Source organism: Apus apus, chromosome 1 (genome assembly GCF_020740795.1).
Source record: "Apus apus isolate bApuApu2 chromosome 1, bApuApu2.pri.cur, whole genome shotgun sequence".
Lineage (NCBI taxonomy): Eukaryota > Metazoa > Chordata > Aves > Apodiformes > Apodidae > Apus > Apus apus.
This window is the reverse complement of record NC_067282.1, coordinates 154,844,876-154,859,917: the sequence shown is the minus strand read 5'-3', so window position 1 is coordinate 154,859,917 and position 15,042 is coordinate 154,844,876. Positions and strand designations below refer to the sequence as shown.

Here is a 15,042-nt window from a genome sequence, read left to right as displayed (position 1 = left end):
AAACAAAGACCCAACAGGAATGGGACAAGAAGCAATCTGACCCAGCAGCACAGCACTGGGCACTGAGAGAGGTAAAGCTGGTGATTCTCCAGGGAGCTCTGGGCAGTTTTGCCTAGACCGCGCTGGTTAGACCTTGCAGGGTGTCTCCTGCTGGGGGGCAGTGTGCGTTGCCCCATGGGAGCCAAGGCTGTGCATGGTATGACCAGTACTGCCCATGTGCTGAACTGGGAGAGAATGTTACGGATTAGAGAAGAGGAGGATGGTAAAGGAAGCAAAAGCTTCCATTAGATGTAACTGGGAGGCGGGGGGAGAAGGTGGTGTTGGTGTCTTGCTGGGTGGAGTCTTCCTCTCTAAGCATTCTCTACTGACTGAACAGCAGGTCTCTGTTATTCCAAGAGAGGACTACCACAAGCATCTCCCATTGCCATCTCTCCACCAAAGAAGTCCCTCTCCAGCCAAGCCTGAAAACTCAGTTTGAAAAGCACAAGCCATAGGACGTGGAAGAGCAAAATGTGAAAAAGGAGGCAGCCTCTGCAACAACTCCTCTGCTTAGAGCACACCTTCCCCTTTTTCCCAGTGAGAGCTGCAGAAAGACTTAAGATGCTGAAAGAGATCTTTTAACTTTATGCAGCTGCCAGAGAATTAAGCTCTTGATTCTCCTGCCTGCCTGTAGGTCCATGCAGCCCTACTCAAAGTCCCCTCCTCTGGTCCCTGATGTTGCTGTGTTGGGGAGAGGAACTGGACCCAGCTGCTGTGGTTGTGGGTGGCAGATCAACCTGGGCCTCTCCACTGAAAAAAGAAGCACATAGCACAGCAGAGTAAGAGGAACACAGTGATTTTTAACAGCACAACCATCAAAGGCACAAAAAAAAAAGGGCCACAGTCACATGGATTAGAGTCATAAGGCCCCCTTAATGTAAACACTTGTCATAGACTAGAGCTCTTAAAAGTAGCACTCTTTGCCCACAACTCCAGGTTTGAGCACAAAGCAACTCCTGCCTCAGGATACAGGAGGCTCAAGGTGGGAAAAAGGCAGGTCCCCTTTCTGTGCACAGTTACAAATGGATATGTCACATCTGCTGCTCGGCTCCACTCCCTGCAGAGGGAAGCAGCCTGGTGTGCCCTGCATCCAGAGGACTGTCCCACAGAGTTAGCAGCTGGCAATTTCCTGGTCCGTGGGGACCAACATTTAAACAATACTTTTCCATTAGTATTTTTACATAAGATTGGGTGACAAGGCACTAACTCCAACCTGCACTGTTCCTGTGTTGCCTAGGAGTGACAGTCACGGAGCACACAGCCATCCTCCAGCCACCCTGTGGTGCCAGATTCTTGGTTCTCTATTTGCTGCCTGGTCCCTGCACTGGCCTTCGTGGGCAGCTCCATTCCTTCTTTGAAGTGTGCTCATCAAGGCTTTTTACAGCCTTTCCAATTCAATCCATTCTGTACAAGGTTTAAAACACATCCCTCAAGGCAGTGATTAGCAGCCAACACCTGAGGGCTACACCAAAAAATGCTTAGTTGATGTTTGGTGCTTATCCAGAAAGCATCAAGATTGCTGCCCTTTAAGGCTGGAGCAGCCATCAGAGAGTCCCTGTGAGAGCTCCAAAAGCTGACAAACCAGGCTGAAGGTGACCCACCTGTGATGGTGGAACAGCCAGGCCTTCAACACCCTCCAAGGGAACAACACAAGGCAAGTGACACGTGGAGCTGCCAGGGCCTCACCCAGGGGGGTTTGGTTGAGCATTGCTGTTCATGCTCAGGAGACATTGCAAGGCCACAGCCTGTCACGGATGGAGTGAGAGATGCACTTCACTTGTAAGAGAGAAGGACCAATATACTTTATTGATAGAAAACAATGAGTTAATCACTTTCAATAGTAAACACAACAGTGATTTAACAAGATTCCATGGCAAGGTACAAGATTATTTCCTGCATAGAAAAAAGGGTTAGGCAAAACTGTCAGGAAGACCCCCCCATGTTGAGTCACAAGGCTCAGAAAGGACCCCCTTGCGTTCTAAACTTCTTCTCAGAGAGGTGTCTAGTGTGGCTGGATCCAATCCTAGTCCCAGACTTGGTCACTAGTTTATAGCTAAAGGATTATACATGCACAAGAATCCTTTACAGCACTTCAGTAAGGTTTCAAGAGTTCCAGCACTTACTCCCAGTTCACTTAGCGAGAAGCTGATGCAATAAGCATTTTCTCAACCTTGAGAAGTAACCTTGAGAGATGTCCCTACTCAAGGGGTGATCCTGGCGTGCAGCCTGTTGTCATTTTTGGAAAGCCAATGGGCCCTGGGTTGGCCATTATTCACAGAATAAGATGATTGACTTATAATCACATCTGCATGCCAACAAGACATCTGGGTTGTGGTTGCAGACAGCCCTTGGCTACCATGTTGCCAACCATCTCTCAAAGCCCAGCATAAACTGGATGCACTACAAGCCTGACCCCACTAGTGTTTATGGCTCAAGGAGGGCAACAGGGAGCACACCCCACACACTGCCCTTCATTCCCTGGCATAGGGCAGGGAGGGGGTGGCTGGGATTGCAAAACACTGCAAGGGGGTGGTCTGTGCATACACAGCTTGAGGCAAGGACAAGCCCGACAGGGACAAGGGCTCACGTGGGGGCTGAGATACACACCTGCAGTGACAGAGAACCCTGAGGTAAAGGAGAAGGGGGTGCTGTGTCTAAAGCTCAGCGACCAGGGACGTCTCCCCCCCATGCCTGTGGTGTAAGGCAGCTGTGCAGCACTGCCAGCTCCTTTGGTGCACAAGGGGCACCAAGCAAAGAGCACAGACACCCCCTGCTAGCACGGACACAGCTGCACCTGGCACATGCGCCAACCCACACACTGACTGTGTCACTGTGTCTCTCTGTACCACAGCAGAGTAATTTTGCTCAGCAAATTTTACCCAACCAAGAGCTGCATCACAGAGCAAAATGTGGCTGTGAGCACTTCAGCAGTTAGACAATTTACACAGTGCTCTCCTGCCCCTGCATCCCACCCACTCCTCCTACCCCTGCACATGGTGCAGATGCTCTCTCCAGCCTCTCACATTTACCTCCTTCTGCTCCAGCAAACCAATCACTTCAGTCCCTTATTTTTCACTCTCAGCAAAAGCTCTGCTGTAACTGTGGGTCTCCCTCTTCCCTTGGCAGATATCAGCCCTACTGTGACAGCCAAATACTAAGGCCAGAACCTCACCCATGCTGTGGGAACTCACTCCCTTCCCCATCACACAAATTAATTCCAAGTGCTCAACCAAAACCTCACACTGCTCATTCTTCACCTTCATAACACAGGGCAGTGCCGCACACTATTTGTTGCAGACCGTTAAGGCTGTGAGGAAAAAGCTGTTCATTTTGTTTTACTTAATTACATGTATAACACCTAGCACAAAACACCCCAGTGACTAGACTCTGCAGTATAAACACAGGTAGCTAAGAGTCATGTGTGGAGCCCTGGCCCTTATGGCCATCTCACTGCCTCATTCCACTTCTACAGCTGAGGGAGCAGGCAAAGAAGTCACAGAGCAACTGCACGGGCCGATCAGCAAGAGATCAAATGCACAGGCACACACACGGCTCTCTCCCTGCTGCTACTCTGCAGCCTGGGGCAGGGAGGAAGTGTGTGGGTGTTTCCAAAAGCATCTGGCTGCTTTCAGAACTCTCCAGGCAGCCTGATCCATGCACACTGCTTCGGTGAGACAAAGGAAACCTTGCAAACACCACAGAAAGCCATGCCCTGTGGCCAACAGGCACACCGATCTGCCACGAAAAACACAGCCTTGACTCTTCATTAGTGACATTCCTCCATGAGGAGCAATTTGCAGGGTACTTGCAGGCACTTCTGGGACAAAAGGGAGACATCAAGCCAGCAGGCTTGTATCTAGATAAGGCCACCTGTGGCCCAAAGCAGCCACCTGGCTTGACCCAGCCCTGGATGCAGGTCCCCACACTGGTACTAGAGATAGATCACTCTCACTGATGGCATTGCAGCTTGCTCCTGCTCTGGGAACAGCTGTGATAATGGCTCAGATCACCAGGAAGCAGTGCCATGCCTGCTTCCCATCAATCCTAGTCAGAGGAAGGGCCACCCAAATAGCTCAGAAGAGCAGAACTTGCATTGGGATGCACCGAAGCAGCCAACATCAGTACAATGTGCATAGCTGGCAGGACAGGGGAAAGCAGGTAAGGCACAGGCATGTGGACATCCAGGTCGGTTTATTACACACAGGAAGGAAAATTTCCATTAAAAAAACCCCAAAAAACATACATCCATTTGGTAATATTGATGCTGGTTTTACAGGATCGGCCTCATGGTGACAAAATTGAAGTTGTAGGAGTCTGGCAGGCCCTGGTGTCGCGTGTGGTTAAACCTTCTCCAGGTGAAGACAGGGAGACCACCCTGTACTGGGGGGCCATTGATGGCAGTGGCTGTGAAGGCTGAAGCCAGGCGGAAATCTGACACCTGTAAGCAAGGACAGGAGCTCAGGGCAAAAGGGTTTCGTGGCATTGGACATGCACCCACCCCACAGAGCAGGAACAGCTCCGGGAGATTTGGTAACAGTAAGGTAAACAAAGTGAGCGAGGGGAATGCACGCCGACCAGGCAGCATTCTTCTCCTGCACAGAAGAACCTTCAGCCACAGAAGAGCCAGTGTTGAAGGGCAGTGGCAAGGCAGAAGCCCACGCTGCCCTCTAGCTCTTGCGCTGTGCAGGGTGAGAGGCAGGACAATCCTCCCGGTGTTTGGGTGTCTCCAAAGAGCTGGAGCTGCAGCGGGCAGCCTAAAGGGTCTGACCTAAGCTCTGCTGAGTGTTAAAGCACTTGAGGTGTCCCCTGAGGCACTGTAAGAGTAATTCAGGAAAGGACAAAGGCAGCAGAGTTAATATTGCTGCCCAGACCCTGCCCTGTTCCTTCATTATCTCCCAAGAGATCCCCAACCTGCTCCATCTTCCCAAACTCAGAGACACTAAAACTGTCTTTAGTGTTTTTAACTGCCAGGGCTTGCTGCTGCTCTGAGCTGTTTCTCTCAAAGCTCGTCTTAGGTCCCCTGTCCTTCCCCAGCCCAGCCCACTCCCCTTGCCTAACTGTGCTGGAAAAGGCACCACAACCAGCTTGCACTGACCTACTCCCTTACCAGACACCTCTACACAACAAATTCCTGTGTTCATCTATTTCATAATAACCAGCTCTGGGAGCTCCTGCTGGCCAGGGCAGCAAACAGCTGGCCTGGGCTTCTGCAAGCTGCCCCTGGCAATGCCACAACAGCCTCCACAGAGCCCATCCTAGCAACCAAACTCCTAATCCTGAAACACAGCAGGCTGGACCCCATGGGATAAAACACTGTGAGACTTCCCAGCATACCAGGGCTGGACTGCTGCTTACTCAGATATTGCCCCTCACAATGAAAATAGCATAAAAGCTGTCAAGAAAAACTGCTGCTTTTCTCCAGGACAGTGAGTCTTAGGACTTTCCCACATCCCTCCAGAAAGCAAAGTGATCTTTACCAAACTTTGCTCAAACTGGTTTCAGAGAGGTGGAGCCCTGGAGCAGGGTGACTCACAAGAGAGCCAGGCTTTTGTAAAGGTAAAGCTAAAATGAGGCTAAAAACAGATTCCTCTGGGCTCTTGAGGAGGCACCCACACAGTCCCCATGAACAGCAGGCTAAGGCTGTACAACATTCACCTTCCCGAGTGATGTGAAGACTGTTTTCAGCCTTCTCTTAGGCTCCTCCTGCTGCAAGGCTCTGGGGTTTAACCCCTAAACACCACAACTTCCCAAAGTCATAATTACTTCACACACTTCCCCCCTGTATCCTCTGCCCTCTGCTACTGTGCCAGGACTGGTGTCAGGGACAGAAGAAAGGACTCTGCACAAAATTAACATCCTGAGATCTGCCCAAACACTAGGACAGCATGAAACAAGGAGACAAACAGGCCTGGCCATGCTTGCCCTAGTGCAGGGAAACACGCTGCTGCAGAAAACATTCAGCTGACACTGAAACTGAGGTAATTTACCTTGGAGTCATAGCAGCCTGCAGGCACTGGAAAAGAAGGATTGAGATCTTCCCGGCAGCAAATGGTGTTGCAAGGATTGTGTTCGGCATAAGGATCACGCTGGTAGTCTGGGAAAAAAATGTGGTGGGAAGGGAAGGAAGAAAGAAAACAAATTAGTGCCCTCAGAAAAAGCAGATGCAAAGTGCCCAAGCCACTAAAAGCTGGGAAAAAGTGCTGGCAGAAACACAGGTCTATCCCATTCCTCTCATGCTCCTCCCCAGGTACCAGCTAGAATTCAGTGCTTGGAAAGGACATGAAGTAGACAAGCTCCTAATCTAAGTCCATACAGCAATTTCTGCATCCTATTTGCCAACCTCTAATGACAAACATCTGCAGCTCCACATGATGAAAGCTTGCAGGAATTTTGTCAGGAGAGAAAAGGAAGAGAGAAGAAAAGTGCAGCAGTGAGAGCCCTTGTTTTCCTGTTCTGGACTAAAAAAATAAGTGTCAAGAAACAAAACCTTCAAACACCCCCTCTAGTAACTGCAAGCTAGAACGGGAAAGCAGACAAACCTCAATATCTTGTGAGCATGTTGCCACACACAGCAAAAACAGCAGCAATACTCCTCCCTAAAAGAGGCCTCCCAAACCCCAAGCCAGGTAATCAGCATGCTCCCTATAATTGGGAATAAAAATTCAGCATCTAAAAATATCTTTCCTTAGAGATGGGTTTAGCCAGAAGTTAATTAAGCTGGTTTTAATCCATTTAAGGAGAACCCTGTTAGGAAAAAAAGGAGAGCAAAGCATCAGTTTTACACTAAATTCTCTGGTTTAATCTGACCTAACTGTTGCTTAGGATTTAAGGCTTTCAAGATTGACAGGCTGTAGATGTATTAGGTAACAGCAGTCCACAGCATCTGCTGGAGTGTCAGAAGCTCTCTGGAGAAGTCAAACAGAAAGCTCAGGGCCCCTTGTTCTAGAAGGAACCCAGTCTTGTTTCTGTTAGAGTAATTTCAGCCTGGTTTCCTACCTCAGCTGTAAGCTTGTGTTATCTTTTTGTTTATGCGCATTCTGCACCTAGGGTAATACAGTTCTGATCTGTGTGTGAGGCTGCAGCTTCCCACTATAATGCAAAAAAATAAAAGTAACACTGCTTTATTAAGATCAGCTCTACAGGACACAGACACTTGTCTTACTGTTGTATCTCATGATGTACTTCATGCCTTCCAAGCTGGTCACCCTGCCCTGGTCTCGACGGAAGATTTTTGCTCTTGGAGCCAGCTCATAAGAGAAATCCATGCCATACTTCTCCACGTATGCCGCATACCCACTGAGATTGTAGATCTTTTCATGGAAAGGGATATTGTATGAAGGCCAGTAACCTGCCAGAGACAAAGCCTAATCTGTTAATCACTTGGAAAAGCTGAACACTCTTGCCTACATAAAAAATGAAAAAGAAGCCATTTTCAATGCTGCATTGCCTTAACAGCATGTCGAGGAATAACATGTTGAACTGGTTTGAACACAAGAAAACAAGGCAATAGTCACTGACGTGACCAGGGTTGACTCCCAGTAGAACACCACTGGAGACTGTACCCAGGCAACCCACCCCCAGACTTCCACCCTGAGGACTCATCCTGCAAAACAGCTGAGATCAGGCTTGCAGGAGGCTGAGGTGAACACCCCAAGCAGCCACAGCCCTTCTGCAGAGGTTTCACTGCTCAGCCTCAGAGGAGTGCAAGATCACTTATGTGCACCAGATTTCCCAGCGAGAGGCTTGAAGTCACACCCTTTTTCCCCCCCACTTCCCATCTCCCACAGCAGAGTAATACACCATGCTGAGATGACAGGGATGGACAGATGTACACACACACAGGGACCACAGAGCTCACAGCGGTGAACAAGAGGCAGGCAGCAAAACACACAGACCCTTGTGCTTCATGCAGTAGTGGTTGGAAAGCTGTGGTTGCACACAGTGATGAGGATAGATGGGAGGGATGGCTGCACGTTTGCCAGTATCTGCCTTTGAGGTTTAAGAAGTGATTGAGCAGCAGAGCAGAGCAGAGCAGAGCCCTGCCCTAAGTTTTCCAAAAGCAAGTGTGAATTCAGCAGTTTTTCTTAACTCGAAAGAGTAGGGTTGCCAGTCAGAACTCCAGAGAGAGTTTTAGGTAGATGACATAAAAGTGCTTGAAACAAGACTGGTCTAGAAAACAAAAAGCTTGTGAGGAGACCATCAGACAGGTCAGGTTCTAGGCACAGCAAGTCCTGGAAGAAATAAAATAAGATACCCATATCTTAACAATTTTGGTTGGTTGGTTGTTTTTGCAAGGCAGGCCCTCAGGAGTGTTTAAGCAGAGAGCATGTAACACAAGCTAGTCCCAAGAGCAGTACATATTCAGGTTCTCTCCAAAGCAATAGTGTTCCTGTTGTCAGTGGGGAATGTTGCCTCTCAATTCACACATACCAGGACTTGGCTTAGAAATCTACTGTCTAGACACTGGTCAATGCAGCACTCCATGTATTAACATCAGCACAGCACGTGAGGAATCTGGCTGTAAGATGCTCAAAAAATCAGCTGGGACACACTGGGAGCGATAAACACAGACACAACACAAGCATCCTGAAGGACACAGACAGCACCACCACTGGAATGCTGCCTAAGGGGAGGCCTTACCAGCTTGGGTCTGGCCTAGCTTGCAGCAGAGGCAGGAACACCCTGTCTGCTGGCATCTGCCTGCGTGACCTAGAGCCTATCTGAAGGAAACAAGCTGTGTACACGTCGTGCTGCAACAGAGGTGTCCTCCAGAAATGAGTACACTTGCCAGCCTCCAGTGACGCAGGCCAGAGGATACAGATACAGCAGCTTCCACACCAGCAGGGTTTATTTATGGCTCAAAAAGGTGCCATTACCTCACGTGAGCACAATGCATAAAGATGACCTCCTTCTCCCACTTGGAAAAACTTTTTGTTTAAGTTGCCAAAACAAAGGAAGCTATTTGAAGTTCTCCTCCAGAAATCACTCTTCTGTGTCCCAGGCTCTGCAAGACTGCAGAACCCAAGCAGGCAGTGCAGCACCCACCCTAAGCCAGTGAAACCTGCCTGTTGGGCCTGGCAGGGTGAACTGTGACAAAAACAAGTCAGAGATGTTGTAAGGTTGAAAGAGGGGTGAGGAGGACAACATGAAGGCAGCAAAAATTCTTTGAAACAGAATGCCTTCCTCCTCTGACTGTTAGAGGAAGAGAGCTCAGCCATATTGAGAGGTAAAGATGTGAGAAGATATGGTAGAAGAAACTGAGATCCCAGGTTCTGATCTAATGTGATGCTTTTGATTTTTAAACAGATGCATTACTCACTCACCAACAGGAAATGTGAACTGCAGCCCACTCCTGTGCCCTATCCTTACAGTGGAGACAATATCGCTCTCTCCTGTCTCCTCTAAAGTTTAGATCCCAGAGTTTTCATTGTCAACACACAAAAAACACCTTGATATCTTGGCCTGGAAAGGGCAACATAAAAGATTCCATGTTTTTCAGAACTCACCTGCACTGGAGCAAGCAGACAGAAGACATAACCAAAAAAAGAATCTTTCCATTTTCAAACCCATATAAGAAAATGCTTCCTTTTTCCTCAGATAAAGGGCTTACTACAGCAATTCTGCCTTTTTTCACCTGAGAACTCAATTCTCATTCTGTTGTTTCTAGGTTTATGCTTGAAAGAGACTTAAGGAGCCAATGCTGGTACAAAGTCTGACCAAGCCAGAGTGTCAAAAGTGCACTGTGTTTGGATACCAGCTACGAGGCAATTTTGGAATGTGCCAAAGCCAGCTACTCTACAAATACTTCAAGCCAGCACTACTCTTAAGAAAGACAAATTTCCTTCATACGAGTGTGCCAGGGTGGGGGTCTCAATGGGATTTGTCTGCTGTCCTGCATGGCATGGAGGAGCCTAAATCTGCTGCCTATAGGAGCAGTGCTGGCTTTCAGCAGCTAAGGTCTCTAAGGCAGTACTTCTGCAGTGCTCAGTCCATCCTGTCTGCTGAGGCCTGTCCTAATGCTTAAACTACCAGAGACTGACCACGTCATTACCCAGTGCACACAAGGTGCATTGAGATACCTGGGGAAAGCCACACTGTAAATGTCAGATAATACTTAGCTTCTAATACATGCTGCCACCTTCCAGAACAGAGCAGCCAAAGATCACCTAGGAGGAAATAAAAGCATGCTGAAGCCCAGGGGTTGGGCTCAGTCCTACAGGGAATCCCACACAGCAGCTCTCTTGGGTCACTGCTGAGAAGGAACCAGGGAGCCCTCTAAGCCTGGCTTCCCTGCACAGGAGCAGCACTGCTGTGACATGGTTCCATTGCTCCAAGTGCCAGAGCCAGAGAGGCCCCCATCAGCTTTTTTTTTGTCTGAACCACAAACCACAACACAGAGCACAGAAGACCCACATATTTCACCATCTGAAGTACACACAAATGATGGAAGTCAAGGTGCAACAGCCTACTCTCATATTCTCAACAGATAAAGGAGCCAGAGAAGCACAGAATCATAGAATGTGTGGGGCTGGAAGGGACCTTCAAAGGTCATGTAGTCCATCACCCACTGCAGTGCACAGGGACCTTTTTAACTAGATCAGGTTGCTCAGAGCCTCCTCAAGCCTGACCTTGAATGCCTCCAGGGATGGGGTCTCTACCACCTCTCTGGGCAACCTGTTCTAGTGCTTCACCACCCTCATTGTAAAGAACTTCTCAAATTATCAGTAAAAAAGACCTCATAAGTGCATATTCTCATTGTGGCAATGCCTAAAATAAGCCAGAACTTTCCAAGGAGCCAGACACAAGGGAAAATTCCAAATACATTTCCAGTCAGTTTGATGAGAAAGAGCGATTTGGGAGGGAGCACAAGGTATCAGACATACACTGAAATTTGTGGAATGAGCTCCAGCTTTTGGATGCTGACAAAGTGTCTAGAGAACATTTGAGAATTAAACCTGACAGTGGCTGTTTTGCTTCACTTGTATTTTTGTTTGCTTGTCCTCCATCAACTTGTTGCTAGTCTTGCTGGAGGATTAAGGAATCTTTCAACAGCAAATTCTTATCAGATAACAGAGCTCCAGAAAAGTTCAGCAGCTGAATCTACCAGAGAACTACTCATATATGAAAGCTTAACTCCTTGTAGGGGTGACACACACAAACATTTCAAATAGCTCGCAGCATCACCGTTACAGACGGTCAAACAGACCTCGCTTTTTTCCTCCTGGGTCTCTAAGACCTGGCAAAATAATACCAACAAAAGAGCAAGACAAAAGAAAGACAGACAGAAAGTCTATTTTTCCTTCTCCTGCTTCTAATAAACACAGACATTCACCACATTTCTGCCACAGCATACAGGAGAAATTAATACAACATTCCAGATCCTGGCAACAGAGGGATGCTTACACAAAGTGTGTGACTTGAAACTCAGCACTATTGATTGTTCAGTAAGTCCTTCCTAAGTACAAAGCACAATTCTCCACCAGCTGGCACAATGAGATGGTTCTCCTAAGCCAGTAACTACTATAGGAGCTATTACCTTTCCGAAGAACATTTGTTTGATCAGAATACTCCACGAGGGTTGGGATTTGCTCAACAATGTACAATGCACCTTCATCTAGGCTCTTCTGCAGCTTGACCTTCTTCAGGTCTAGCACCATGTACTGATTGTTGTAGGTCCCTAGGTACGAGCACAAAGAGTTACATGTCCTGTCTGGAAAAGGAAAAAGGGACAAGGGGGAGAGGAAATGCATCCTTTTTTCTAAGCTTCATATGAAAGCATACTTACCAGAATTGAACTTCGAGAAGATTTCTGCCCAACTTTTGCCACCATCTGCCATCATGTTAGCAATGCGGACCCTCTGCCAAGCTAACAGGGATTCAGGCACCACTTGCTTGATGAGGGATTGGTTGAACACACTGTTGGTAGTCTGCAGCATTACCAAGCCGCTGCCTAGTATGTAAAAGTCATCCAAGGACACCAAAAAGCCTTAAACAGCAATAATACAAAATTTGTTATCTTTGTGAACCTTTGACATACTCATAGAACAAAACAGAGAGAGAAGGCAAGAGGGTACAAATGAGTCAACCTATGTGCGTTTGAAACCAAATTGCACAAATATTGAAGATGAGGTGGGGACTTCTGGAAGTGCTTTAAGCCCATCTGTCAGCACCATTTCTCATTTGCCATGCTTTCAACACACAACCTAATTCTTTGTCTAGAGCATTTGCTTCATGTTTGCAAGCCAAGCGTGGAAAATTCTCCTTCATACATCAAGCTATGTCTTATTATTACACTAAGGATGACCCACTACAAATGCCTAGTGAGTGTTTGTTTCTAACAAAGAAATTCCTTTAAAAATACAACAAGGAAAACCAAAAGTACAAACTCCACAAAGAGATTTTCATCAACCAGTTTCTGCTTCAGATTTTTATTCTGTACGGAAAAAAGGTATCCCTTTATATTAATCCCTTCTGGACTAAATCATCCCAAGAAGAAAAAACTTCCATCTAGTTTAATCTTTTCCATTCTAACTTTCTTAAAAGCATCTCCAAGAAATGGGCACCTCTTAAAGAATAAAAGATAATAGGACCAAAAGTTTTACCTACTACTCTTTCTTACACGTTGTAATTGGGTTTTTTTATGCCTATCAGCCCTGCAAACTGAACATAGTGACATATCTCTCTGCAGGATTCCCTTCCAAGTTACATGTCAACTGAAGTCCTAGATCCCATTGCAGATCCCACGTCAGGAGGTGGTACAGAGCTGAAAAGGTCAGCTTTAATGCCTTGGATACCATGGTGAGTACTTGCAAAGCAGAAATAACTTGACTTTGAGATTCTCCAGCGGATGCAGAGCTGCCAAGTTGGGGCAGAAAGGTTTTTAACCGAGCTCCTGATGGGAAAGTCATCCAGAAGCTGGTCTCTTGCTAATTATTTTTTTAATGGTATCACTCTTTCAAGAGTACAAGATGTCAAAACGCTGCACAACAGCATAATGATTTAATTCTACTATGAAATCTTCTACAGCAAGCTTTATTAATGCACTCCGCAAACAAACTAAGGCCAGCAACCTGTGACAGCCAGAAAGATGACTCAGCTCTGTCTCCTATTCCTGGGCTTTTATCAAAAGGCAGACCTCCTTCAAACAAAAGGAAAGTCAAAGGGTTCAGTTTTAGCAAGATTTCTTTCAAGACTCAAGTTCTCAAATCAGAACAGATCCAGGAAAATATACTTTGTGGTCATCTGTTCTCTAAAAATATGTCAGTATAGAACAGGCAAAGCACCCTGGCAGCTTGTGGTTCTGAGCATTTTGTTCTTGGAGACTGAAAAAGACTGTCAATAAATTACAGAATCATTAAGGTTGGAAGGGACCTTAAAGATCATCAAGTGTCAAGCCCCCTGCCATGAGCAGGGAACCCTACCACTAGACGAGGTTGCACAAAACCTCGTCCAACCTGGCCTTAAGAACTTCCAGGGATGAGGCATCAACAACCTCCTTGGCCAATCTATTCCAGTTTCTTACCACCCTTAGAATGAAGAATTTCTTCCTAATATCTAACCTAAATCTCCCCTCTCTCAGTTTAAATCCATCACCCCTTGTCCTGTCACTATCTTCTCTGATGAAAAGCCCCTCCCCAGCTTTCCTGTAGGCCCTTCAAGTACTGGAAGGCTGCTGTAAGGTCTCCTCTGAGCCTTCTCCAGGCTGAACAGCCCCAACTCTCTCAGCCTGTCTTCATAGCAGAGGTGCTCCAGGCCTTGGATCACTTTCCTGGCTCTTCTCTGGACCCTCTCCAACAGGTCTATATCTTTCCTGTGCTGATGGCACCAGAACTGGACACAGTATTCCAGGTGGGGTCTCACCAGAGCAGAGCAGAGGGGCAGAACCCTCTTCCTGGCCCTGCTGGCCACACTTCTTTTGATGCAGCCCAGGATGCAGTTGCTCTCTGGGCTCCAGCACACACTGGCAGCTCATGTCAGCTACCACCCCCAAGTTCTTCTCCTCAGGGCTGCTCTCCAGCCATTCTTCCCCCAACCTGTATTTGTGCCTGGGGTTGTGCTGACCCAGGTGCAGCATGACAGGTGTTCTACATCAACAGCACAGTTCTCTCTTGAATAAGAAAGGACAGCACTCTAAACCTGGCTCTGCCAGTCTGTGTTATTCAAAGAAATGAAATACACCAGCAATAAGCTGTTGTGTAACAAGTCCAGTGCTTGCCCAAACAGTGATAAGAAATTGTTAAATAACTGATTCGAATTGAACTCCAATTCCCATGCGGGTGCCAGTGCCAAGTGCCTTCCTTCTAAACAAACCAAATAGTTTTTTTTCTTCTTTTTCAATCAACAGCTGAGATAAAACAGAAAAACTCAACTCAAAGCAAGTGTCAACACAATGAACGATGCTGAATTAACTTAAGTTTGAACCCTGTAATTCAAATAAATTGCAAAGCTCAGCTAAGCTGAAAACAAGGGAATTTCCTTCTGGGCCTTAGTATGTGCCAAGTTCTATCCTGCAGTGTTTTATAAAACAGCATGGCCTCTATGATACCCCATTCTAGCCTAATTATTCCAAGACAACATCCGCCGTTGTGACTTAAGGCATAGGCACCCCTGAAACAAAGGGAAGTCAAACACATACAACAGATTTACCTATGGCAAAGACATCCATACAAATAAAACCTGGGTGAAGCCCAGAGGTATCAGCAGATATTTTGTGTCTTCTTGTGTCGTTCTTGTCTTTTTAAGATGTATAAGAATCTGCTGTAATTGCAAATACTTTTTATGTCAACTGTTACCTCGCTGTAGAGTTCACCTCTTTTTCTGTAAACCCCTCTCCCATTTTTATCAGCAATTCTCAAACTTTTTTTTTTTCTTTTTTTTTTTTTAATCTTCCCCCCCCTCCAATGAACTTGACTCTTTCTACAGAGAAACATGAAAAAGCACTTCTGATTGTATCTCCTAGGTCTGAGCCATTTAGATTCAGTTTCCAATCACCACTGGGAAACT

General features: G+C 46.8%; 1 protein-coding gene across 1 annotated transcript in view; it reads right to left on the bottom strand.

The window, feature by feature from the left end:
• Window positions 1–1,816: 1,816 nt before the first annotated feature.
• Window positions 1,817–15,042, bottom strand: part of PLBD1 (phospholipase B domain containing 1) — a 43,475-nt gene continuing 30,249 nt past the window's right edge. The window contains exons 7-11 of the mRNA XM_051632394.1: window positions 11,825–12,025; window positions 11,576–11,716; window positions 7,202–7,387; window positions 6,027–6,133; window positions 1,817–4,477 (exon numbers count right to left, since the gene is read on the bottom strand). Coding sequence (XP_051488354.1) covers window positions 4,310–4,477; window positions 6,027–6,133; window positions 7,202–7,387; window positions 11,576–11,716; window positions 11,825–12,025 — 803 coding nt within the window. The 3' untranslated portion in view covers window positions 1,817–4,309. The remainder of the gene's footprint in view (window positions 4,478–6,026; window positions 6,134–7,201; window positions 7,388–11,575; window positions 11,717–11,824; window positions 12,026–15,042) is intronic.